Source organism: Aulonocara sp. 'chitande type north' Nkhata Bay, linkage group LG8, assembly GCF_057382095.1.
Source record: "Aulonocara sp. 'chitande type north' Nkhata Bay isolate Kocher_YH1m ecotype deep benthic linkage group LG8, A_spYH_male_GT1.1, whole genome shotgun sequence".
In the NCBI taxonomy this organism is placed as follows: domain Eukaryota; kingdom Metazoa; phylum Chordata; class Actinopteri; order Cichliformes; family Cichlidae; genus Aulonocara; species Aulonocara sp. 'chitande type north' Nkhata Bay.
The window spans coordinates 1,246,430-1,272,038 of record NC_141351.1 but is presented as its reverse complement, the minus strand read 5'-3'; the positions used below and the strand labels follow the sequence as shown (position 1 = coordinate 1,272,038).

Below are 25,609 nucleotides of genomic sequence, written 5' to 3'. Positions count from 1 at the left end.
AGGTTAACACGTGAGGAGTGGATCAAAATTGTGTTGATATCTGGTGAACGCAGTAACCGGGTCATTGCAGCCGATTTCAATGCAAGACACCCTACGAGACCACCCATCTCCCATGCTACAGTTAGCAAACTGCTCGCTAAGTTTCGTGAAACTGGTTCAGTGTTGGATTTGCCAAAATGTGGACGCAAGAAAACTGTCACTAATGAAGAAGTGGCTGTCCTAGCTTCATTCAGCAAGAGCCCACAGCGTAGCACTCGCCACATGTCACTGGAGAGTGGCATTAGTCGAACATCCCTTCGGCGGATATTAGCTACTCACAAATGGCACCCTTACAAACTCCAGCTACTGCAGCATCTCAACGAGGATGACCCAGATCGGCGCACAGAATTTGGAGAATGGGCAAAAAAAGTAGAGTAGCAGAAGGTTTTGTTCAGTGATGAGGCAAACTTTTATGTGAATGGTGAAGTTAACAAACAAAACCACCACTATTGGTCTGACACTAACCCACATTGGATGGATCCCTCCAAGACTGTTGGAACAACAAAAGTGATGGTTTGGTGTGGTATATGGGGTACAACGATAGTGGGTCCATTCTTCATCAATGGAAACCTCAAGGCCACTGGATATTTGAAATTGCTACATGATGATGTGTTTCCCTCTTTATGCACTGAAGCTAGCACGTTCCCTGAGTTTTTCCAGCAAGATGGTGCACCACCATATTATGGGTGCCAGGTCCAAGCATTCCTAGATGAACAGTTTCCTGGAAAGTGGATTGGTCGTCGTGGGCCAGTTGAATGGCCCCCAAGGTCTCCTGATCTGACCCCCTTGGACTTTTATCTTTGGGGTCATCTGAAGGCAATTGTCTATGGTGTGACGATACGAGATGTGCAGCACCTGAAACTACGGATACTGGATGCCTGTGCTGGCATTTCTCCTGCAGTGTTGCTATCAGTGTGTGAAGAGTGGGAGAAGAGGGTTGCATTGACAATCCAACACAATGGGCAGCACATTGAACACATTTTATAAGTGGTCAGAAACTTGTAAATAACTCATGAAAGAATAAGGTTACGTTGAAACCAAGCACACCATTGTTTTTCTTGTGACATTACCAATAAGTTTGATGTGTCACATGGCCCTCTTCCTATTGAAAAAACAAAAGTTATATCCAAGATGGCCGACTTCTAAATGGCCACCATGGTCACCACCCATCTTGAGGAGTTTGCCCCCTCACATATACTAATGTGCCACAAACAGGACTTTAAGGACTTCTATTAAATAACACCAACCATTCCCATGTTATTACGGTGTATCCATATAAATGGCTCACCCTGTAGATTCGGTGTCATGTTGTGCTAGCCTCACTTGAGTGAAAAGTTGTGTGTTGCATTGCTGATTGACAGGCTAACTTTAGTTGTTGTCCAATAAAAAGTGGGTGGGCAGTTGGACAGTTTTACTATGAATCACGTCTTTGCTCTGTTTAGTTACTTTACAATAAACTACAATTGTTTTGACTTTATTTATCCAACGCATCACAATTGGCCCATTGACACATAGAATATGGATATAAAAGATTCTGGCCTCCACATTTTCACCCACCATTGTTGGCATTGTGGCACTGCCACATTATTATTATTATTTTTAACTATTTATTTATTTTTCAGAACAAGAAGTAATCACCGGTGTATGAGCTAAGTTCTCAACTGTTGTTAGAAAGCTATGTCCATACACTACCAAACTATGAAAATACCAGACATTAACTCACTAAAAATAAAGCACAAGCGTCATGGATGAGCTGTTCCACACAGTAAGACATTATTGCCAAGATAATTCCATTAAAAATGTTTCTAAAGAGACCAACAGCACAGCTGATGACTTTCAGTGGCTAAATGCCTGATTGGAAGATACCAAACCAATTCCAAAGTGGAATAGAATGTTCTACTATAAACTGACATTTCAGATACAGACTCTGAGACTGTTTCAAAGACGCACGCTGAATTTTTCTTGTGTAACACTAAATCATTTGTAATCTTATACAATCCAGGTAAACGTGGCAGGCTTACTACAAGAGACACACAAAAATCCTTTCTTGATACTTGTTTTAATTTCAATTGTTAATAATAAAAAGAGAATCTACCCATAGCTAATGACGATGTCTGGACACCTGGACTGTGTGTGTGCATACATTTTTTACATCAACTAAGGCTTACAGATGACCATGCACTCGTGAATCAGCACAGAGATTTGGAGTCGGGACCAGACGTCCTGGACATGTGTCAAGAAGAAGTCATCTAAAAGCTAAAGTACGAAAATGAGGAATGTCTGCAAAGTCCTGCATTGTTAATATTGTATGAGTAAGATAACATGCGTGGTAATACATAAAAAAAACAGTGACTCACAATTGTGAACATACTTGCTCTTCAGACACTTGGCCACATTTCAGTCTGTGAACTCAGTTTAGCTTTATTTCAGAGGAATGAGGATGTGTCGATGGATCGTTTAGGACAAATACCAAAAGTGTTATTTCTCCTGAATTTCATCCAGCAGGGCTCTCTCATACTGATGCTGATACACATCTGAAAGCAATAAAACAAGGAAGAAAGAGGGACCGGCAAATTATAGATGATGAAAGAAGAATTTTAACAAGTTCATAAAGGCGTTTTTTTTACTGTACCTGTTTACAAGGCTTTATGTGAAGCTGAACAAGGTAAGTTTAAACAGCCAACTGATGCCAACGCAACACAACAAAGCTTCAAACTCATAGCATAGGTTTACATATCCCCCCGCACTGGTTTATTAATCTGTATTTATGCTTGGAGCTTAAGCTAACATGAACACAGATGTTATCGGAGTGTGCCAAAAGACCTTAGGACGAGCGTGTGCCTTATTCATACAGTTGTCTATGATATTTTCTGTGGAAGTCTATATAACTTTATTAGTGAGTGTTGATTATTCCTGCTTGGCTGCAAGCATTTACATGATTTAATCTAAGGATTTTACTGACCTCTACTGGTCTACTGTGTTTACAACAACAGTTTCATATCTAAAATTAAGAAAGTGTAATAGAAATGCCTGAGCGCCCTTTCAAACTGCTTCAAAGGATTTTTTTTTGTACTCATCTGAAAAAATAAGCTCCAAAAACAGCAACGGCAGCACAAAGTAACACCTTTTTATAAAGCATGGAGTGAAGATGTGTGTATGCAGTTATTGTGTATCACTTCTGTACAGATTCAAGTGCTGCAGTAACAAAACTGAAGCTTCTGTCTTGCAAAATACCAAAGACAAGTTGTGAGCTGCTTGTATGATGGCAGCAATAAGCTGAAACTGGCAATCTTCTTTTTTTTTTTTAAACATATCTCTCATTATTGAGAGCAAGCCATCAAAAGTGTGTGTGATGGGTTGCATAAAGACTGCCAGAGTCTTCCCAGCTGTGTGATACTGATTTTGATGGCTCAACTCAGAATATTGCCAACCTAAACCTTTCCAGAGTCTGTATATCTAACATTGAATGACTTGGAATCAGTTTTGTGTCACATGAGACCAGAAATTGTTGAATTACCCCCCCCCCCCCCCCCCCCCCCCCAAAAAAAAAAAAAACTACACGCATTGCTGTCTGATGAATGACAGCAGTTTATAACTATATTGACTGAAGCGACCTCATGTAGTAGCATAAAGATGCCAATTTGAAGAGACATACCACAGATGAACTGTCAAAAATCTGGAAAAACCTGGACTTTCACTGCCTGTTGTGGCCCTGATCCTTTCCCCATATTTCTGCTCTGTGTTTACTTTTGCTCTTTAACTCACAAATATCGCAAATAATCCATTGAATTTTTTTTCAACCACTGAAATACAGCAATCTTCTATTTTAAAGTTGATAGAATCCTTCTACCCTAACCGTCTTTGTGTCAACTTTGTGTCTGTTTAACAATGCATCCTATGCAAAACTGATCCAGCTGATCCAGGGGTCAGCAACCTTTAACACCCAAAGAGCCATTTGGACCTGGTTTCCACGCAAAAGAAAACACTGGCAGCCGCAAATACTTTTTGACGTCTAAAATGAAGATAACACTGTATATATTGTTTGCTTTTTTTTACCTTTACCTTTATGCTTTGTGTGAACAACTAAAGTGTGTTGCTTATAAAATCCATGAAGTGCTAATGAGAAAATTACATTTTATTTATGTAATTAACACATTTTGAACTCTTAAAGAAATATAACAAAAGGAAAGACACCCCCAGCTGAACTAAAATGATCCATGTAGCAAACAAAAACTGTTGTGAGCCGCCACCCTTATATCGCCTTTGGGCTTTTGGAGCCTTGACCTGACTTTTTAAAAAATAATTGGGAAAAAAAGCACTATGCTGCTAAAAAATGAAAAGTAGATAGTTGCAAAATTCTGTCTAAATATGTATTTTACCTGGTTAATGTGTGTGGCGGGGCGTGGTCTGCAGCGTCGCTGCAGGGGAGGCGGACGCACCTGAGCGGCACCCGCAATCACACCTCGCCACCTTAAAGTCTGTGCTCTCTCTGCTGTTGTTGGTGTGTGTCGGGCTGTGAGCTGAAAAGCTAAAGCCGGCTGTATGCGTACAGCAACCGTGTGTGAAAAGTGGTCAATAAAGAGATGCTGAAAAGCGTGTTCATGGAAACATCGTCGGGTCTGCCGTGATATGTTTACAATGGGACTTCTGCTCCTGAACCTCTGCGCACAGCGTCTGCAAATCGGGGCTGTACGAAGTCACTTTCATCTTTACGCAGGACTGTAAGCTGTCATCTGTGAGGCGTGAGCGGTGTTTGTTTGTAACATAGTTCACGGTCGAGAATAGCTGCTGACATAATGAGGATCCGAACATCCATAATTGGCCTACCTGGGGTTGAAAGTCTTGATAAATGCACGGCGTTTTGGTGGGTATACCGGCTTCCGCGAGTGTGACGCTTATTTTGAGCGATGAAAAATAAAAAAATACAATTTTATTTTTATATTTTAATATCACAATAATCTTCCAATTTAGAACTACAAGTTAAAAAAAAGAACTAAGCACAAATAAAATACACTTCAGCTAAATACTTCTAATTTATTTTCCCAAACCACCCGGAGCCGCAGTATAAGGACAAAAAAGAGCCGCAGGTTGTCGACCCCTGAGCTGATCAAACCTCTAAATGCAAAGTAGACTTTCTCTGAAGCTTGCAAGACTGTCAGATAAATGAATGTTAATTAGTATGTATTAGATTAATGTGTAAATATGAATGTTCTTTGTCTTTCCACTCTGATCCCTTCTTGATAACCAGAAACAAATAGTAACTGATTAGCAACATTAGGGATTTTTTTACTGTAACAGACTCACTTTCATCCTCCTCGCTGATATAAAGATGCAGTTGAAGGAAACATTCCTGGTTTATGTATCCCAGTGTCCAGCCACCCAAGTGGATGTAGCAAGCAGCTCCATCATATCAGGGACCAGGCGGTTCATGTGATTCTGAAATGGAAAGTCTGGCTTCTGCAGTTCTTTTTGCTCTGTCATAAGAAGCGAAACTCCTTAGTTGCTGCTTCTGGACAGTCTGAGTGACTCACAATTGGTCACACACATGCATATTTATTCATACACGTACACACAAACTCACACCTAAACACGCCTACACACACACTGTGCTTGAAGGTGGCCCAGCATAAAATGCACCTACATAGGATAAAAGACGTCAGAGGCGGTGTTTGATGTCATTTTGCTGCTAATCCTGTTCCACATCCCACATGAGAATAATGAACAGAGCACACACTCATTTCCTCTGCTGGCCTCACATCCTGTCAAACAGCAGCACGATGGTTCACGTTCAGTCTGTGAGGTTTGATCATATCCCACAAACAGAGGACACACAGAAAGACCACTTCCAAGAAACCAGTACAGTAGTGACGTTTGGATTTCCTCATATCAGACCTGCAGTCTGTTCAGATGGCAGGATGTCAGATTTTTGCTCAGGAATGCACAAAGTGTGGAGCATCGAGTAAACATAAAGACAAAATCAGAAGCTTCTTGGAACAGGCCTCTGACTAGTAAGTGCAGTGTTGCCACCTTGTGGTTAGCTGTGGCAATCGCATGTTTCCTAATAAACGAAAGGGCAAAGACAAAAACGAGAGTTTTCACAAAACCATCAGCATTTACATCATTTAGATTAAAGGGTATAAATAGTAACTTTCATACAGGTTACTTATGGATTCATATTTCGTCCGAACATATCCAGTGTGCTGATAATCGTGATGATTTTTCGAGAAGGTAAACATCCTGTATCCTCTGCATGTAATCAATTAAAGAAGACTTCACGTAGAAAAGTAATGGTGCTCATCACAGCTTAACCCTACAGGGCGCAGCTTGAACATCCACTCCAGAGTCTTTGATGACCCCGAAGGAAGATGCCCTTCGAATACTAATAGGTATGCGAAGTGTTTTAACATACAGGACACATTAGCTACAACTACAGAACTTATGAATCTGCAAACGTGTTTCATTTTAAACACCAGTTATCTCTTCCATCACACGCATACCGCTCGGGTTTACTACATCACATTTGTTTAAAGAGTAACTCTACAAGAAGTTTGAATGTTTTACGCAGTAAATTTATTTTGGTTCTGATACCTTTTTGCTATGTTTAAACATGTTACCTAAAATGAAGACGCTTTCGTCTGTGCGCCCTTGTTGGTTTATACTTTATCATGGCCATTTTTCTATAACTATTCACTATCTTTAGTGAATAGTTATTTACTGACATGATTTTGTGACATGTATCAGATGCATTTATCTCAGGTGTGTTGCTTGTCGTTGCCACAGTCAGAGAAACTTTCCACTGAAATCCTGTCAGGGAAAATGGGTGTCAATCAGCAACTGGATGGACTGAGGGATGTTCTGGGTCAGCTCCAAGTCGGTCATGTTCCCCAAGCAACGGCCTGATGCAAAACACGGCGTTACTATGGTTGCCGAGACACAATCAGTGCATACAGTCAACGTGACTGACCCGGGCACATGGAGGACCTGAGGGAGTCACCTGCTGCTGAGGACGAGAGACTGGACTATATAGCGGAATGCGTCCTGAGGACTCTTAAACTGAAACAGGACAAATGGCAGAAATGCGTGTCCAGCGAGGACAACAGGCAGGTGCTGCAGGAGTTCCTGGACAAAGCCGAGCAGAGGACTCTGGTGGTGTCTGTGACTGCAGGAGGACAGCTACAGACCGCCTCCTCCTTCACTGGCGACTCCAAGAACAAGGCGGTGTACTTCATAAAGCGAACCACAACCACACTGAGTCCCGAATCCATGAAAGAGAATTTGTTTTACGGGGACCTGTCTTATGCTCCACTTGACCAGTTTTCTGCTCTAGTTGAGGAGGTAAGCCACAGAGCAGGGTACGTTAATGATTGTTAGGTGCATGAAGCCCTACTTACCACGACCGAGTACATTAACCTCCTACCTAGACTGCAGTAAGCATGCAGAGCTGCGAGTGAGGGTTCAAATTAAATGACCGCTTTCATCGTGGTCCAAAAACAAAGCACTATTCCTTTTTTATGCTTAAAACAGTACATATTTCAGTACTAGGTACAAGTACTTAGGTATTTCTAGGGAAAACCAGCAAGCAAACCTCGCCAAGCAAAACAGCCAAATTATTGAAATAGTAAAAAGTCAGTGTTATTAAAAATGATGCTTAAATTAAAAATGTAATTTAAAATCTGTAATTGAAAATATTAGTTAATACGTTGCCAAAACTAATATTGTACCTAAATGGTTGACATTGTTTGCTAAAAGTAATTGTTTAACAGTGATATGCATAACACTAATGACCTGAAAGTTTTGTCACAAGTAACGGTTAATAATTGACGGGGTTAAAATAATTGCTAATGTCAGTCTATAGTTAACTTACACGCCACACTTGAGAAAAATGAGTACTTTTAAAACTTTAAGTCCTTTTCCTAATACTGCTGTCACTCTGTACTTTAAAAGTTTAGTCCATAACATTTTTCCAATTTCTTTAAACTCCTTCAGGTTATAGCTCCACTGCTCTCCAACAGCAACAACTACATTCAGTGGCCACAAGTTGTGGTACAGGATATCAAGTGTCATGTCCACTCCCTTAAGAACAGTGTGTTTGTGGTGTCTGGCCAAATCCAAGGCAAGACTCTGTTGCCTCTTCCCGCAGGCTCGGAGCGAATAGACCGAGCCGCCCTCGAGACGGACAAAAGGTAAGCAGACCGCTGTGACAGGATCGTGTCAATGCATCATTTGTCCAACTCATACATTCTAAAATGCTTTACTTGTGAAACATCACAGGGGGGAAATAGTGGATAAAAGCATCATCCACTCCTTGGAGTCTGCAGTGATAGAGTGGAGCCATCAAATCCGTGATATCCTCAAAAAAGACTCCTCTGAGGCTCTGCTGGAAGGCAGAAACCCCACACCTCACACCGAGTTGCTCTTCTGGAAGAACAGGTCAGCACCTCTGTTATTACACACACAAAGTAGCCAGTGGCAGCTTCTGAGAAGTGCTTGTTTCAGTGTCACAAGTGTGAGAAAATAACACAGAAAATAATACAACTTTGAATTACTGAAGGGACCTAAGTTTTTGCTAGTGCTTCTAATTTCAGTTTCAAAGTGCCTGTGCTGTCGAGTGAACAATGTAATTTGCAGCCCAGTACTTTCTTTATTTCTTTGCTGAAACAAATCTGCTTATGTAACAGAATTACATCTTATGAGAATTACATGCTAGCAGTCCAGTATGCTCTATTTTTACCATTTGTTTTTCCACTGAAGAAATTAGACAAAAATGAAAAACAACAAAAGTTGTTCCTTTTTCTTAAATACATACTCTAATGCCACCAGCCTTTGGTACATTTTTTATGTTATTCATATGAACAAATTAATGCCAACACATATGGTAGTTCATATTGTGCAGTCTGTAGCTACAAAATTAACACTGACCCTGCGTTAATTGAATTCAGTTTATTTATTTATTTATGTAGCACCAAATCACAACAATAGTTGCCCCAAGGCGCTTTATATTGTAAGGTAAAGACTGCAGTAATACAAATGAAAAAGAAAGAAGAACAGAGAATCTGCATTTCTTTTTGATGGTGCAACCCCTTTGGCTTTTTAAAGAATCTTTAAGGAAAATATATGAGAAAATGTTTTGATTTGTTCCTTCAGTTCCAATCTATGTAAAAATTTCTGGATGAATTTCGGGTCTCAGTCTGTAATTCAAATATTTTATAATGTATATTTTATGAATTATAGTCCCAGTAAATGTGGAATAAATTATAAAGCCTGGAATGCTGAAGGTGATTGACATTAGCATATAAATGTGCAGTGAACCAGGTTTTGCTAATGTCTGGTTTCCAAATGGTCCAGAATGGTTTTTGTAATTGTCATTTCTCAGATAAGATTTGTCCAACATTCGAGGCATAAATTAGTAAAACATTTTGGTTGTGTTAGGCTAATCAGATGTTTACCTTTCACTTGTAACCGCATTAATAATAGTTTCTTTTCTGTGATTTTTCTTCTCCACCTCTGCTGCGATTGCTGTTGCAGTAACCTGCTGTTAACACAGCTGACCGGGCAATGCTTCCAGGTTTTTAAGAACAGTTTTACACTTTCTGAGTCATTCTTTGCAGTCTTTCAGAAGTGATTCAGGCCCCTGGGAAGCTGCAGTTTAATAGATCCATAAACGTCCCTTGTTTTTCTTTAAGATATGCAGATTTTAAGTGCATCCACTCCCAGTTAAAATCATGCAAGGTGAATAAGATGGCAGCGTTGTTGGAGGCTGTGGAGAGCTGCTACCATGCTGCTTTTATGAACATGCAGCAGGATGTCCTTGCAGGTAATCTAACAACAGACAATAAACTTAATGAAGTTTGCTTTCTGAGATGCAATATGTTTTTGTTCTTTGAGGGCCAAAGAACAAGATGCTTTATCTTTTTACTTGTGGTCAAATTGACTTTGATCACATCTTCATTTGCAGCTCTCGAGGAGGCAGAAGACATCTGCACCTACCTGAGACCCCTGCAGCCTCTGTTTACTGACATGGAGAATGTGGAGATTCCTGCTGTCAAGGGTCTAATCGGCCCTTTAATGCACACAGTATGTCTGGTGTGGGCAAACTCAAGATACTACAACACTCCAGCACGGCTGATTGTTCTCCTGCAGGAGACATGTAACCTCCTCATACAGCAGGTCAGCTGCAGTTTCTGCTCTTTGTCTGCATGTTTTGTTGAAATTACTTTTGTCTTCACAATTCAATTCAGTTCAGTTTAAATCCAATTCAGTTTTATTTCTATAATGCCAATTCACAACAACTTTTGCCTCAAGGCACTTTATATTACCAGGTAAACACAATATTAGAAAGAAACCCTAACAATCGAACAAAACCGTGTCACACTATCCCCTATAGACAGGCAAGTGAATGTGTTTTACAGCTAGGTTACAGTTGGGCAGTCGGTGTTGCTAAGTAGTCATACTGCAGTGTTTCTGAACTGCGCTTTCAGGGATCACCTGTCACTGCGAAGTGGGTGGGTGATTTTCTTCTTAGAGTTTTTTTTCCTGTTTGTAGGTGGAACTTTTTTCTTTGTCTGCTCAGCCATGAAAGTTCATGCTCTCAAACTGTTCTGTTTTATTGTGTTAAGTTTATTGGAAGCAAGTCCCTGTTTTTGCAGCCAAAAATATATAATGTACCAGAAACTCCTTCCCAGGAAAGACCTGGCAGCCACCAGCGTTTACCTGCTGGGCTGTGCATTGGGAAACACTGAGCTGTAGGCTGTCTTTAGATTGCCACTGTGTCCCATGGCATTTAAGTGCCCACACTGCACATGGCAGTTTCAAACTTGGCCTAGATCCCAGAGACCAACCAATGCTTCTGTCTGGGCTATCTTCTTGTTTGCTGTTGCATATTTTTCTTATCACCACCTGAAACAATATTCACCATATAATGATTATAATATTAAAACTCAGTAGTGAAATTTGGCCATTAAACAACCCAGATTTTCAAGATTTGGTGAAAATACACTATTATTTAATGGCCTAACATTGCGGGGAACAGCCTTATTTGCTTTCTTCTCAGAGTTAGATGAAAGGGTCGATATCACATAAAATGCAGGAAAGTCACTTTTCTTGCTTTCATTGCAGCAAACTCAGCAGTAAGAGCTGTGTAATTCATCTTAGATGCAGCATCCTTTTCAATGGATAGAACAGCAGGTCTGCACAGTCTGCCCCGAGAATGTGCTGTGCTCAGATAGCTGACGATTTGTTTCAACTTAGAGAAGCTCTTCTCTCCTGATGCTCCATTTACCGTGATAGGCACAAGAATTCTGAACACATCTTGCAGCTGAGAATTGTTTATCTAATGCCTTTGAGGAAAGAAAAGGTTTGAAGTGCTGTAGTTTTCTTTGGAATTGTAGATCTGAGTATCCTCAGCTCTATAAAAGGGTCTCTGTGTTTATGTCCTCAGATGCTCTGTGCATATGTAGATGCATTTCTACGTCAGTACATTGCAGTTCTTTAATTAATGCTTTCAATGGCAACTGGTGGTTTAATATATATATTTAAACTATTGGTTGATAAACATGTATATTTATTCATAACTGTTTGATGACAGTTGACTGTAGAGCAGAAGACAAGGAATAAATAAGGAGGTCCATCTGGATTCCTCCGTTTGCAGGAAGTTGCACTCCCCGTACTCGCCTATTAAACAAAACCACTGATGCCACTAAACACAAACGCTAATTACCCATCACATATTTTTTTAATCTTATTTTTAAAAAAAGATCATTCTTGTTTCTCCTTTATCAGGCCCGCATCTATCTAGTACCAGAAGATATTCTGAGAGGAGAGGTTTCTGAGACTCTCCAGAAAATACAGACCACCCTGGAGGTCCTGATTCTCTTCAAGAGCACCTATGAGGACCGGCGGGCCAATCTGAGGCAGTACCAGAAGAACGGGAGCTTGGTTAGGCCCTGGGACTTTTCCCCTCTTTTGATTTTCTCCGGACTTGACCGATTTGTTAACAGAGTCAAAATCATTAAGGTGAGTATGGAAATACGTTCTCAGCACCTCTTGGAGAAATGCCAGCATTTTTGGTATGACAGTTGACTGGAGCTTGCCTTCTCTGCAGGATATCTTGTTAACAGCTGTCGACCTGCTGAAGCTTGAGAAACTGGAGATTGGAGGCGTCCGAGGTCGAGCCCTCAGCCAGCAAGTCCAACAGCTCCAGCAGGAATTTACTGACACGTATAAGTTCTTCACAGAGAAGCCCTATGACTGCTTGGATGTAAACAACATGGTACGAATGATTATGATCATAGGATATATGGGGCTCTAGTTCACTTGCCTGCTCTCTTATTTTACTGAGCATTGTCAAGGTGAATTCCTTTTAAAAGGGCTTTATGAAATATGAAAGGCTACAGGCCCAGCAGAGCTTTTATACCTTCTTCTTATCCTGGCTAACAGCACAGTAGCGTGGTCGCCCAGCATCGGTGGAGCAAATTGCTTTTCTGCCAATAAAGTATTTTATTTGTAAATGTCATCTGTTTGCTTATCCAAGGTTTTTGAGACCTATAAGCAAATATAAATTGACTTAACTTGAATATCTCGAATCGCAATTTGTTGAATGGCTTTGAGTCAGTGAATTGTGAAAAGGAATATGCTTTGCTGGCTTTGCATTACATCACACTGCTGTTTGGTATTTTGGCTGTTGGTGTAGCTGAGCTATTTCCTCTGCAGGAGTTTGAAGAAGACGTGAGGCAGTTTAAACTGAAGGTGGATGACATAGACCGAAGACTCGGAGCTATCTTCTGTCAGGCCTTTGATGACGCCTTCGGTCTGGAGCACGCCTTTAAGGTCTGGGATCTTTTTCTCAGACACACACACATGCATACACCCACCCGCCCAAACTCACACACGTGCACACACACACATAATCATTAAGCCCTTTGGCATATCTGTTGTCTGCAGGTTCTGGACATGTTTGGCAGCCTGCTGGAGCGCCCGCTAGTGGCTACAGATGCTCTGGACAAATACCCTTTGCTTGTGTCTATGTTTGACAAGGAGCTGGACTGCTGTAAAATTCTCTACAACAAACACATTCAAGCTGCTGAGGAGTGGGGTGAGATTCACGACAAAGTCTTTATTTCACAAAAGTCTAATTATAAACAACATTATGATGGTGTTTATTTAAAGAATATGCCACTTTTTAGTCTCACAAACTTGCAAAGAAAGACACAGTCAGCAGTTAATGTTGGTGTCCATGATAACTCTATATTTAAGGTGCATTTATACACCTAAATATACTTCATTTTGTAGTTTAGCTGTAAACACCGTTTAAATTTGAGTCTCAAGGGGAACTTGTCTTTCCCTGTTGAAAAACATCATAAAACTGCTTTTGCTTGGGGTTGGAAAAAAGGTTGAGATCAGTGAAGAGTGAGATCCATTACAACCCCTCAAGGATGTTGTCAAAGTTTCTAAAGGAATTAAACGTGGAGTGTTCTTGATTTAAAAACTTCTTAATTGAAACGACCAAGCTCTTTGGAAATTTGCTGAGTTTAAACCCTTAAAACCCCCACACACCCATAGTCCACCCACACAGATGATTTTCCTGTGTGTGGGTGTGTACATACTGAGCTTAATTAGGGCAGCTGAATCACCCTGTAATTGTTCATCATGTAATCCCCAGTGTAGCTCCTCCCAGCTGCTGATATGAGGTCACGAGGAAACAGCAGTCTTTTGAAATTTGCACTTTAAAGATAATCTTGATAGATTATAGTGTACTGACAAATCTAGCATATGGAAACTATACGACGAGGACATGAGGGGATCTCACATTATTGGGTGGTCGTTGCTCAGTTATGTGCCTTTTTAGTTCAGCTTTTCTCTGAATTTTGGGAGTATCTAAAATTTGGGAAAATTACATATTTAGTACATTTTTTGTTGTTGTTGTTGGTAAAGCAAACAATTTTACAGTTCAACCTTGGAATTTTTGCTGTCTGGAATGAGCTATGGTGATGCAATGTCTGGATCAGCCAGACTGGTGATCAGGAAGTCCAAAACTACTGATTAAGTTCAAAATCATGTGTTAGCGGAAATAAAAGGAGGTGAGGTTGGGACTGGCGGTAAGGGTACTCTGGTTTGTTGACCGTCTGTGGCTGGGTTAGAGAAAGGAAAAAATGGATTGAACTAAAAAGCTATCTGTGAAATCTCTATGCAGAAATCTTGAAATTGAAATCGGACAGGCTTGTGGTAATGATGCAAAGTACCAATTCAATTCAGTTTTATTCATACAGCGCCATATCACAAGAACAGTCGCCTCAAGGCACTTTATATTGTAAGGTAGACCCTACAAACAGCACTTTGGCGACAGTGGGAAAGAAAAACTCCCTTTTAACAGAAGGAAATCGGCAGAACCAGGCTCAGGCAGGGGCGGCTGTCTGCCGTGACCGGTTGGGGTGAGAGAAGGGAGACAGGATAAAGACATGCTGTGGAAGGGAGGCAGAGACTAATAATCAATGCAGAGAGGTCTATTAACACATAGTGAGTGAAGAAATGCTCAATGCATCACAGGACTACCCCAGCAGCCTACACCTATTGCAGCATAACTAAGAGAGGATTCAGGGTCACCTGGTCCAGCCCTAACTATATGCTTTAGCAAAAAGGAAAGTTTGAAGCCTAATCTTGAAAGTAGAGATAGTGTCTGTCTCCTGAATCCAAACTGGAAGCTGGTTCCACAGAAGAGGGGCCTGAAAACTGAAGGCTCTCCCTCCCATTCTACTTTTAAATACTCTAGGAACAACAAGTAGGCCTGCAGAGCGAGAGTGAAGTGCTCTAATGGGGTGATATGGTACTACAAGTAAAGTAAGATGGGGCCTGATTATTTAAGGTCTTGTATGTGAGGAGCAGGATTTTGATTTCAACTCTGGATTTAACAGGAAGCCAATGAAGGGAAGCCAATATAGGAGAAATCTGCTCTCTCTTTTACCAGCATCAGTTACTTCCTAAAAGAAAAACTTTTGAGGTGTCTTTTGCAGATTTTAATCACACATGTAGCTGTGTTCTTGTGCTCAGGATTTCCACCGATGAAGCCTAATCATGTACATGTATATCCAGTTGCTGGTACTTGCTGAGGTAATTGAGCCATCAACATGCAGGGATGAGTGTGAAAATATAGGTAATCTAAGGTTCACCATTAAACACTTACTATAATCAGAGATAACTAATAAAACTGAATGAAACTCATTTATGTATTCAGAGCAAGGAGGTCTATAACGGTCTTGAGCTTGTATAAACTTGAAGTCATCTGTGAGGAGCAGTGGATGAGAAAAAGTTTTGGTGCTAAAAAAACAAAGCTGCCAAAAGGTAGTACTGACTTGGCAGTGTACCGTGAGTTTGGCACATGTCACAGTTGCTCTTCGTCCCTCCATGAAATAAAAAGAAACTGTGAATTAAATGTTAATTCACAGTTCAAAAAGCTCATTTTAATGTGTGTTTGCTGCAGAGGCTGTATTTATTTACTTCTTCATAAATGACCAAAATATGTAATTTGCCTAAGGGTGCTCAAACTTTGCATAAAACCGCCTATCTGTGTAATTCTATGTGATGATGTTTGACCTCCTCAGGTTCAGCTCCAGTGAATAAGAATATGCCAGCAGTAGCTGGAGGGCTGAGATGGGCCCAGGAGGTGGAGCAGCGCATCCAGACCCCCTTCTTCAAATTCAGACACCTCACCTATCCGTGAGTCTCACTTCAAATAAAGCAGATTAAAAAATGAAAGTTGATGTGGCCGTGCATTTCCAGTGGTCTCAGTATGAATTAATCACTCTGTGAGCAGTTTTAGAGGCCTCATAAAAATGAGGCTTTAGAATATTGGACCCTGTAAAGATATTGGCTCTACCCTTTGCATGGCTTGTAAAGCTTCATCTTCTCTGCAGGTGCTTGGAGACTGCAGAAGGAGCCAGGGTCATCCAGAAGTATGAGGAGATGATGCAACTGCTGGACAGGTGTGTGCCGCACTTATCTCAGCGTGTTACACTGTGTGTCATCATGCTGAGATGTATGTATTACTGAATAAAAGAACAGAAAGGAAGATTAAACAGAATAGACAGTGAAAGAATATGACACCATTTTATTGGAGTGCATAATAATACTATAAAGGCAGATATTAAATATTAGCTTTAGTCTTTGAAATGTAAATGTTTCCCTGTAATTTCATGTCAACCTTTCTTAAACCCAGCGTTTGTGATTTTGTTAGTTGAGTGTAGAAAATTTATGAAGCAGCCCCTGTGGAATAACATGTAGACATGCAGCTCTGGGCATGATTTATGTTCTCATTACTGTGGCGCTGCTCTGCAGATTATTTTGCAGGACTCCCATAATCCCATATGCCCTGTCACTGCTTACTGATGCCAAGTGAGAAATGGCCTTATAGACCGCATCCAACATCAAACCCTGCAAGATAAAGCATCCCACTGGGAAGGATATGTTGGGGTTTTTTGTTTGTTTGTTTGTTTGTTTTTTGTTTTGTTTTTTTGGGGGGGGTGGGGGGGTGGGGAGGGGGGCTTGTTTCCTTTTAATCCTGTCCTGTGTTCTGGCAGATTTCGCAATCACAATTATGATTTAAATACACCGTTGTGCCAAACACATTTCGCTTTTCCTCTTGTTCCGGGTTTATCTGTTTATTTCTTTATTTCTATTCATGTTATTTCACTTACTACACTGTATATGTGGTCTATAGTATGACAATGTCTGAGGCAGTACAGGCAGAAAAAAATAACAAAAGAGAGGGAAAGGATTAGGGAATTTAAAATAGTAATGCACAATGTATTGCCAACTGCTACACCTGTAAGAACAAACAAACATACAACAGGCATTCGAAAATGCACAGGTACATAAGCCGACAATCTTCTTGTGGTGTGTGTGTGTGAGTGTGAGAGAGAGAAACTGAGAGAGTGTGAGTGCATTTGTGTCTTTGTCACGAAATATATTTTAAAATGAGGGTTGGAAGCCAGAATACCACCCTCCCAGGAGTCAAAGGCAGGCAGAGAGCTAACTGAAGACCTAAAGCCACACATCTCAGAGAGAGGTCCTAGATGGGGCGCCCATGTCCACGGCAACAGGCAGTTGATCCCCTAGAGGACGGACACCCCATTGCAAGCCGAGATCAGGGTCCCAGGGTTTCAGGCTCCCAACAACCACCTGGTACCCGGCAGGAAATGCTGTTTGGATGGAATCAAACTGAGCTACACCAGTCAAAGAAACATCACAGAGATAAAAAATAATAATAATTGCAAACCATCAACATGTTTTCTCTCGTTTTACTGTTGCCAGGTTAGTTAGCTTAGCTAATGCAGTTGAATTGGATTGTGTTACTCTAAATTTCTGTTTAATTTCCTGTTATTTTATCTACCTGATAAGATACACTTTAACACTTTAACATAACACATTTGAGCAAAAGACTTCTCTTGAACAGTTTAACACATTGAAATTTTCATGAAGGGAGCATTTATTGCAGGATTTGTTAGACTGCATGAGTGTAAATCATTAGACACTTTGTTAATAGCAGTTAATATCACAATAACACACAAAATCCCATTTCTTTAGCTGAATCTACAAAAAATGATAAGTTTGAGGAAAGTGAAATGGTGAAAGTGGAGGACAAAAGAAGAAGAAGCTACCTACAGCCTCTGATAGAGGAAAGTCATGTCCTCAAGAAATAGGAGGGAAAATCCAGAAAAGATGACCTAAGAGATGAATCTTGACCTTCATTTGATCCATCCACCTTTTCCCAAAACCTCATCAGAAATGGTCATAGTGGAAAGGTGGCTGTCAAGACACCGTTCTTAATAAGAAAGTACAACATGATGAAGAGACAAATCACACAAGGACTGGTTTAAAAATCAGTGGGAACAGCTCTTATGGAGTAATAAATTCACATTTTTGTTTTAAATCTTTGTCAGTAGGAGGTCAGAGGAGACTTTCAGCAGTGAGTGCGGCGACTCTGTCATGATTTGGGGCTGCATTTCAGCTGCTGGGGTGGTTCTTATCAAAACTGATGGGATTGTGAACACACTACAATCAAATAAAACAATCAGACTTTGATCCAATACCATCTGAAAATCAGCGGTACGTTAACCTCAACAGGGGTTGGGAATGGCTTCATTGCATGACAATGATTGCAAATACAGTGAGAATACAGTAAAAGCATACTTAGATAGAAAAAGACACCATGAAACATGAAGTCGGTCTCCCCAGAGCCTGAACTTCAACATTACTGAGGCAGCAAAAGTCAGCCAACATCAAAAGAAGAGCTTTGGAATGTCCTTCAAGAAGCCTAGAAACTATTTCTGAAGACTACTTAAATAATTACGAGAAAGTTTGTAAAGCTTTCTTTACAAGAAATTAATTACAAGAAAGCTTGAGTTCGGGTTGTGTTGAAGGATAAAGATAGTCATACCAATTATGAACTTTCAAGGTTGTTCGAATTATACAGACTCAGTTTCTCCCTTATGTGCCGTATTTCCATATATGTTTACCCATTGCTGCACCTTCAGTTTTCCTAACATTTTGTTAGGAATGCTTGTTAGATGTAAAGAAATGAGGGGTGGCTCAAGATTTTTGCCCAGTACTGTAAGTGCAAGTGAGTAAGTGAGGTCTAATTATGCAGGATAATTGAAAGCACCTGTGTCGGCTTACAGGACCTTTAAACCTGTATTCATGAACATTTTCCACAGCAGACGTTTGGATATGCTGCAATAGCATTAGTGTGATTAATATTAAAGAGTGACTTCTTTTGCATACTAACTCAGTGGGACTGAGTCATCATGATTCTCAGTTTGCTTTTAATTAAATTTACTGCTGTGACAACTCAGTGTCTGCCACAAAAAGGTTTCATTATGCAGCAAAACAGCATTAGCTTCTTTTAAAATTAACACAACTAACATGTTAGTGAACTGCACCCTGTGTTGTTAATAAGTTAATATACATTAAAACTAACAGATGCTAAAACTAACAATTTCACTTATTTTTATTTTTTCAAAAGTTGAGTTTTTATTTTTATTTTAGTGAAGTAAAATATTTTCTTTAACAATTATGTTCACATCTTTTTTCAGAGGTTTGGTATATTGTACCTACGAAGACCTCCGTCTTTATAGTGACGCTTTCCATCGTTTCATCAGAGCCCCTCCGTGCGTTTAGTACTTCCTAAGTATTTATGTAGACTACATAGATTGGAATTCTGCTGCTACATGCTTGTTAAAGATAGTCTGCAGATAGTGCCTATGGCTCCAGTATCTTTGAATCGGGGAGCTTTAGCCTGCTATATGAAGGTGGGCCACCATAAAGGATCATCTTTCTGTTTACTGTTGGGCTACAATGTAAGACTACTGCTTACAATAGCAGCAGTTACTGAGCGCAGTAAAGGTTAACCGTACAGCAACAGACAAAACAGGCTAAAAGGTTCCACCCATTTGTGTGTTAGCTTAAAATACACTGAAAAACATTTGTCTATCAAAGTATTATTTGAACAAATTCATTAAAGAGCCACATGTTTGTTCTCAAATTTGTGTTTTTCCACTTTGAATTGGTGAAGGATAAAAAATGATCACAGCAGGGTTGGAAACGTTCGAAAAGGTGGAATGAATAGTCAGCCCTTACTGCTCCGGAAGTGTAGATGCGTGTGTGCACGTGTATGCGTGGTAGTACGTGAATGAAATCCACACACACTTACAGATTCCCATGCAGAAGCCCATTCCTTATGCCTCACAGACTTAATATCACTCCTTCACTTCATGTCCCTGCAACCACAGTAATGAGATGATGAACAACACCAGTTCTTTGCCCTCAATTTACTCCCATCAGAAATTAGAGCCCTTGTTATGCTGTAATAATCATCGCCGTTGCCTCCGATGAATGCCACCGTTATTATACACATTCTAGTCAGGAACAGAATGGGCATCCTCACTCATTACCCCCACAGACAAAATGTAGTGTGATTTATGACCATGACCAAAGCATTTGATTGCCTCTGCGTCTGCGGTGCCACTATCAGGAAATGAAGCTCACAGCTGAAATCCAATAAGGAGCACACAGCGCGCACTGAAGTTCTCATCATAATCGTAGCTATTTACAGATTGATATAGCTGTACAGAGCCCTGACATATTGTCTGTTCCCTGCCTCTTGCAGATGAATCAGCGTTTATCCTCATATTACCTCCCCGCACGCCTGGATCTAACCCTCCTCACTCCTCTCCCTTTATCCTTATTGTGTGCTTGATGCAGATGAGCGATTCGCGCCTCTCATTCTGTTTACAACCATGGAGAAATGGGAGAATGGCTCAATCATATGCCTTTTAGCCTCTTGTTTTGCTGTTTATGTTAATTTCCATGATATGAGACATTTTTGTGCCGGTGGCCTTAAATTAAAAACCTGGCCCTGGTAATGGGAATTTGAAACAATGTTATACTCTGATGGTAAAAGTGCAAATTGTTTTTCTGTTGTAATAACTTTTGCTCGATTGTCATCGCGCGTCTGCTTTTTTGTTTGCTGTTTTAGATATTCCACCAGCTTGTTTGAGACATGGACAGAGACTGTTGGTGAGAGTTCTCAGTACAACCTCAGCCTGCCGTTAATCAAACGGGACCCGGACACTCAGCTGATCACAGTCAACTTTAACCCACAGGTCTACATTAGCTCCCACACAGTTTGAAAAGCTGATGGGCTTGTGCTTTTTGTAATGAGATATATTAGAGTGGTGATATATCAAGCTAATTTATTTTCATCTTCCTCATTAGTATGGTCAGTATTTCAGTTTTTAATTGAAATGATATAATGGGTTATAATTATGGGCCAAAGTGATTTTATCTTTTCTAACATCGTGAATTTTAAAAAAATTATCTGATCAGACCAATTTTAATGTCTTGATATATGTTTCAGTGCTTCTAATGTACTTTTTAATCTCTTCCTAGCTGGCGGCTGTGCTTAGAGAGGTGAAGTACTTAGTGGCAAGACAGACTGAAGCCATCCCTGAAACTGCAGTGCAGATCTACACCATCAGGGGGCAGCTGTGGCAGTATGTGGCTAACCTTGAACTCACTGTGGACCGATATAATAAGGTTGGATCAGATTAGGTTGCAAGTTTTCAAACTGTGATGTGGAAATTTATCGTCAAAAAACTGCAAAAAAATAAATATATTCTGATGAGCTTTAAAGTGACCACCGTTATTCTTCAACAAAGCCTGAACTCTTCTAAGCCTTCGTGTGATTTCTTTAGGAATAGTTCTGATTTTTGAAGACCACTGTGCTTTACATTCTCTGTTATACCTCGCTCCTGACCTCTGATACTAACCAAAAACCTCAAATTTGGATTCATCATTGCTATTAACCTTTTAAGCACCCACGCACCCAAAGATGGGCGCAAAAGGGAGGAGTCGTGGAGATCAGAAAACCGCCGGGGGCTTAATAGGTTATGTCCAGTTTTTGTGTAATATGGCTTAGCTCAGTTATTTCTCCTCCTTATACTTCCGTCAATTTTGACAAGAGCTCCAAGACCTGAAATGCAGTCCCTGAACATGAATCCTGTCATGTGCTGTAGAACATTTTCCAGGCCTGAGGAGCCCATGTCCAAAGAAAGCTTTTTAGCATCTTCAGGAGTCCTAGAGAATTGGACCACTTTAAAAAACAAAGAAGCTCCTTGAAAGCAGAATAGAAAAAACAGTATAGCTTCTCGCTCTGTGACAGGAAGTAAGCAAGTAAGGTGGGAGGAACGAGGAGACGACAGCTTGGTGAACCAGTACGCGTCTGCTTTAATTTAAACAGTTAACAGCTGTATATTTGCTTGTCTCCTGACACTGCAGATTAGTCTGATAAGGTCTGTGACTGCTGTGCATAGAGCAAAATGCCACTCATTTGCAGCTCTGAAGTGCCTCCCATAATTTAAATTTTCTCCAGCATAAATATTCAGTATATTAGTTGCCAGTAACAGCCCTGGTCTAAACCCTGGCACCAAGTCAGGGTTTGTTTGTTTGTTCGTGAATCACTGCTAGCAGGTACTCAACTCAGTTTACCACACGAGCTTTGCTTTTGTAGAAATGCTCCAGCAAAAGTTTCCAGTCAGATTTGACCTTCATCAAAGTCACTCAGAGGAAACTGCATGATAGAGGGTGACACTGAAGAAGGCGCTAGAAATCTTAAGGAAACATCTAGAGGAACATGATTTTCAAGCACAATGTCAAAGAATAGAATTTACAATAACTTGTTAATAACTACAATAGAAATTATGAATGCATATATAATATATAATAGAATAGAAATATAAGGCTGACATGATGCCATCAAGGCTGGATATGATGAGAAGTTATCCTCTCAAATTATTTAACATATAAATTATTTAACACAGTAAAATAATCTATGAGGACAGGACAGTGTGCCTGGGTGGAGCACTATCAGATAATGGAGAAGAATAGCTCTGTGACATGCACATTGCAATTGACATGTCCTTATCTTTTTGGAGACTAGCACTATTAAAAATATACAGAATTATTTACCATGTGCAAAAGTCGTGAGCCACAGTTCTGAGGTTTAGCTGAATCTATGATAAAAGCCAAAGATAACAAACTCTGGCAGGGAAAAGTCGTGTTTTTGCACCAACAAGGTGATTCCCAAAGAGCTATTAGCAAAGACTTTGGCACATCTTGACACAGTGTGCAGCGTGTCTTTTAAAAACATGGCCAAGTGGAGGACAAAAGAATTGGCAAATGCACAGAATCTGAAAGTCACGTCCTTAAGACACAGGAAAAAAATCCCACAAAACACTGACACAGGCCTTTGCTGGATTATTTCAGAAATGTATTTATTAGCTGAATTACTGAGTACATAGTCTGTATTTATCAAAGACACCTTCACAGTTTTAATAAGAACTAAGCATTAGGGCAAAATAGCAGTTTCAGTAATGCGCCATGAAACAGTATACAGTTTCGTTGTGTAATTAATTCAGCCACACAAAGCTCAACTACACGTATTACAGCCACCTCAACGACATGATTACATTTTTAAAAATGTAGAAATCCAGTGCTTCAGGTAGGCAAAAGTTCAAGTCCAATTAAGTCATGACAGCATGGAACAATGCAGAAATAGTGACTATAATGAGGACGACATGCCGTGTTGACGCTCTGGGCTTGTGCTTGGCCTTTTTGTAGAAATGATATTTAAATGATTTTTCTGTACTCACTTAGTGGGAGCAGAAAATCAGGTCTCTCTCTTTTTTTCCTCTGCTGTTTGGCTGCAGGTGGTGCACTCCGTGCTTGATGTGGAACGTCCTCTGATTCAGGGCCAGCTCAGCGACATCGACGCTCAGCTCAGAAAGGCAGAGGACAGTCTGAACTGGAACAGCCAAGGTCTGCACATTTACTGATTAGTAGCCAATACAGCTCCGGACAAATGACACATTTAAATATGTCAATTTCTGCTGTCAGTCTAGTGACATTAGTTACGACAGTACTCAACTGACAGCACAGTACAATGGAGATGGCATCACTTTGCTGAAGAAATTATGTAAAACCAGTACTTTTATTTCTTTAAGTGTTCTGTGAGTATTGAGATTGACAGAGTTCAGTGCTGATAACATCCCTGCATGTCACGGTCTGCGGAGGCAGACCGTGCGGAAATGTGTGTGGTGGACCCAGGAGCGAACACAAGCGAGGATGCAGGAGTGGAGTTAAACAAAAGCGAGCCTTTTATTCTGGCTGATGAAAGGAACAAAACAGAGTGAGGGCAGCATAAGAGTAATAGTTAAACAGAAACCTAAACTGGACATAAACTAAGGAAAAGCTATGGCTGGAGATACGGAACACAGGGGGTGGTAACACAGACGACGCGACACAGACTACATGAAACACAGAGACTAAATACACAAGAGGGATGATCAGGGGAAGTGGCCACACATGGGAACACAGCTGACACAGATAAACATAACAAGACAAGGCAGGAGTAAACAACACTGACGGGAGACTGTCAAAGTAAAACAGGAAGTACACAGAGGTGCAAACAGGAGGAGAGAGAGAGCACTGGCATAGTGGGCTGGGGAAACATGGAATGAAACACAAGGAGGGGAGATGAGGGCTCACAGATACATAGAGGGGCACACAGGGGATAAGAGTCACAAGGGGAAGTCAAATAAGGAACAACATAACAGGACAACTCAGGAAACATGACCTAAATAAGGTACGAAATACAAAAATACAAGAAACTAAGAATACTGGGCCCACATGGCCCAGGACCATGACACTGCAACACTAAATGGACATCACGTCTATGATTGAACTGTGTTTTCCATTCTTTTACCGACACTTTGCAGCAATGATACGGCTTCCTTCTTTCATTGTTACAGCATGTTGGATCATTTTGACATTTCATTACTTATCTACTTTAATTTAACCCAGAAGACAAATGTGTAGAAATACTGTGAAGTGGCAATGTTTTTATTTATGTCTTAAAGAAAAGCAGCAGATTTCTTTGTATTTAAGCCGGTGCTGAGCAATCACAGCTCTTTGCATCTTTGCAAACACAGATTTTTAAGTAGATGTCTGCTACTGAGCTTTGTTCAAACAAAACAAAAGAGAAACAATGCAGTACTCAGTGTTATATAATATCTCAGGCTGATCGCTGCGGAAATTTATTGAAAATTAAGCACAAAGCTAGTCAAATATTTCCATCTGACTTGTTCAAAAACAAAACAAAAAAACAGCATGTACGTTTCTGATGGAGAAACTGTGTTTTCAAGTACATTTAATATAATTCAGGTATTAAAAAGCGTTTTTTATTCCTCATCTTAACAACATACTCTGTATTTAACGTAGAGTGGAAACAGTGGCAGTAAATGAGGAATGAGATTCCTGAGGGGAACCAAAAACTGCACAGCATTTTATAGAGTTAACCGAAGAGCAGGGGGTCTGGCTTAGCTCTGTCCAAAGTCACTTGATTCACTTCATATACATTTGTAGTTATGCTGGTGTTACTCTTGGCAAGCAGTGCTTTCCTTGATTTTGTTGACAGTGTGGTTGCCAGGTTGGTTACTATGCCTGCACACAGACTTTAATAATTTACACTGTGTTCACATCTTGATTGCTAAGCAGTGATATTAATTCTTGCCGTGTGATATTTCCTTTATTCTGTTTATAAAGTCCTGTAAATAATTTATCACCACCGCCAAAGCGGTTATGTTTTTAGGTAGTTTTTGTTTTGGGTACTTGTGTATCATCATCCTGTCTGAATTAATTTTAAATGAAAAGTTTTAAATTAATTATAAGATAAAATGTTTTAGAGATGTAGAGTGGGGTCATGTTAACAGTCTATTAAAATCTGGCTTATATTTGGCTTCGCAAATTGATAATTTAGCATACTTGAAAGAAGTTTTGCCTTCACCCTCTACATCTTCCTGAGTGCCTCTCTCAGCCTTTGGTATTTCTTGAGGTTCTCGTACTCCTTCTTCCTGATATATCAACATCTATCACTGTGGCCATCATCCACTGTTTGTCCACCACCACTATATTGGAGGTTAACCGGTCACCAGTTTGTCCATCAGTGTCTGGAAGTCCCACAGAA

At 40.3% G+C, this 25,609-nt stretch overlaps 1 protein-coding gene across 1 annotated transcript in view; it reads left to right on the top strand.

The window, feature by feature from the left end:
* Positions 1-6,993: 6,993 nt before the first annotated feature.
* The window catches only part of dnah9 (dynein, axonemal, heavy chain 9), a 179,360-nt gene continuing 160,744 nt past the window's right edge, over positions 6,994-25,609 (top strand). The window contains exons 1-14 of the mRNA XM_086304951.1: positions 6,994-7,374; positions 8,026-8,222; positions 8,311-8,469; positions 9,723-9,853; positions 9,995-10,206; positions 11,818-12,051; positions 12,140-12,307; positions 12,748-12,864; positions 12,979-13,129; positions 15,633-15,747; positions 15,945-16,013; positions 20,564-20,690; positions 20,977-21,123; positions 23,295-23,403. Coding sequence (XP_086161077.1) covers positions 7,012-7,374; positions 8,026-8,222; positions 8,311-8,469; positions 9,723-9,853; positions 9,995-10,206; positions 11,818-12,051; positions 12,140-12,307; positions 12,748-12,864; positions 12,979-13,129; positions 15,633-15,747; positions 15,945-16,013; positions 20,564-20,690; positions 20,977-21,123; positions 23,295-23,403 — 2,299 coding nt within the window. The 5' untranslated portion in view covers positions 6,994-7,011. The remainder of the gene's footprint in view (positions 7,375-8,025; positions 8,223-8,310; positions 8,470-9,722; positions 9,854-9,994; positions 10,207-11,817; positions 12,052-12,139; positions 12,308-12,747; positions 12,865-12,978; positions 13,130-15,632; positions 15,748-15,944; positions 16,014-20,563; positions 20,691-20,976; positions 21,124-23,294; positions 23,404-25,609) is intronic.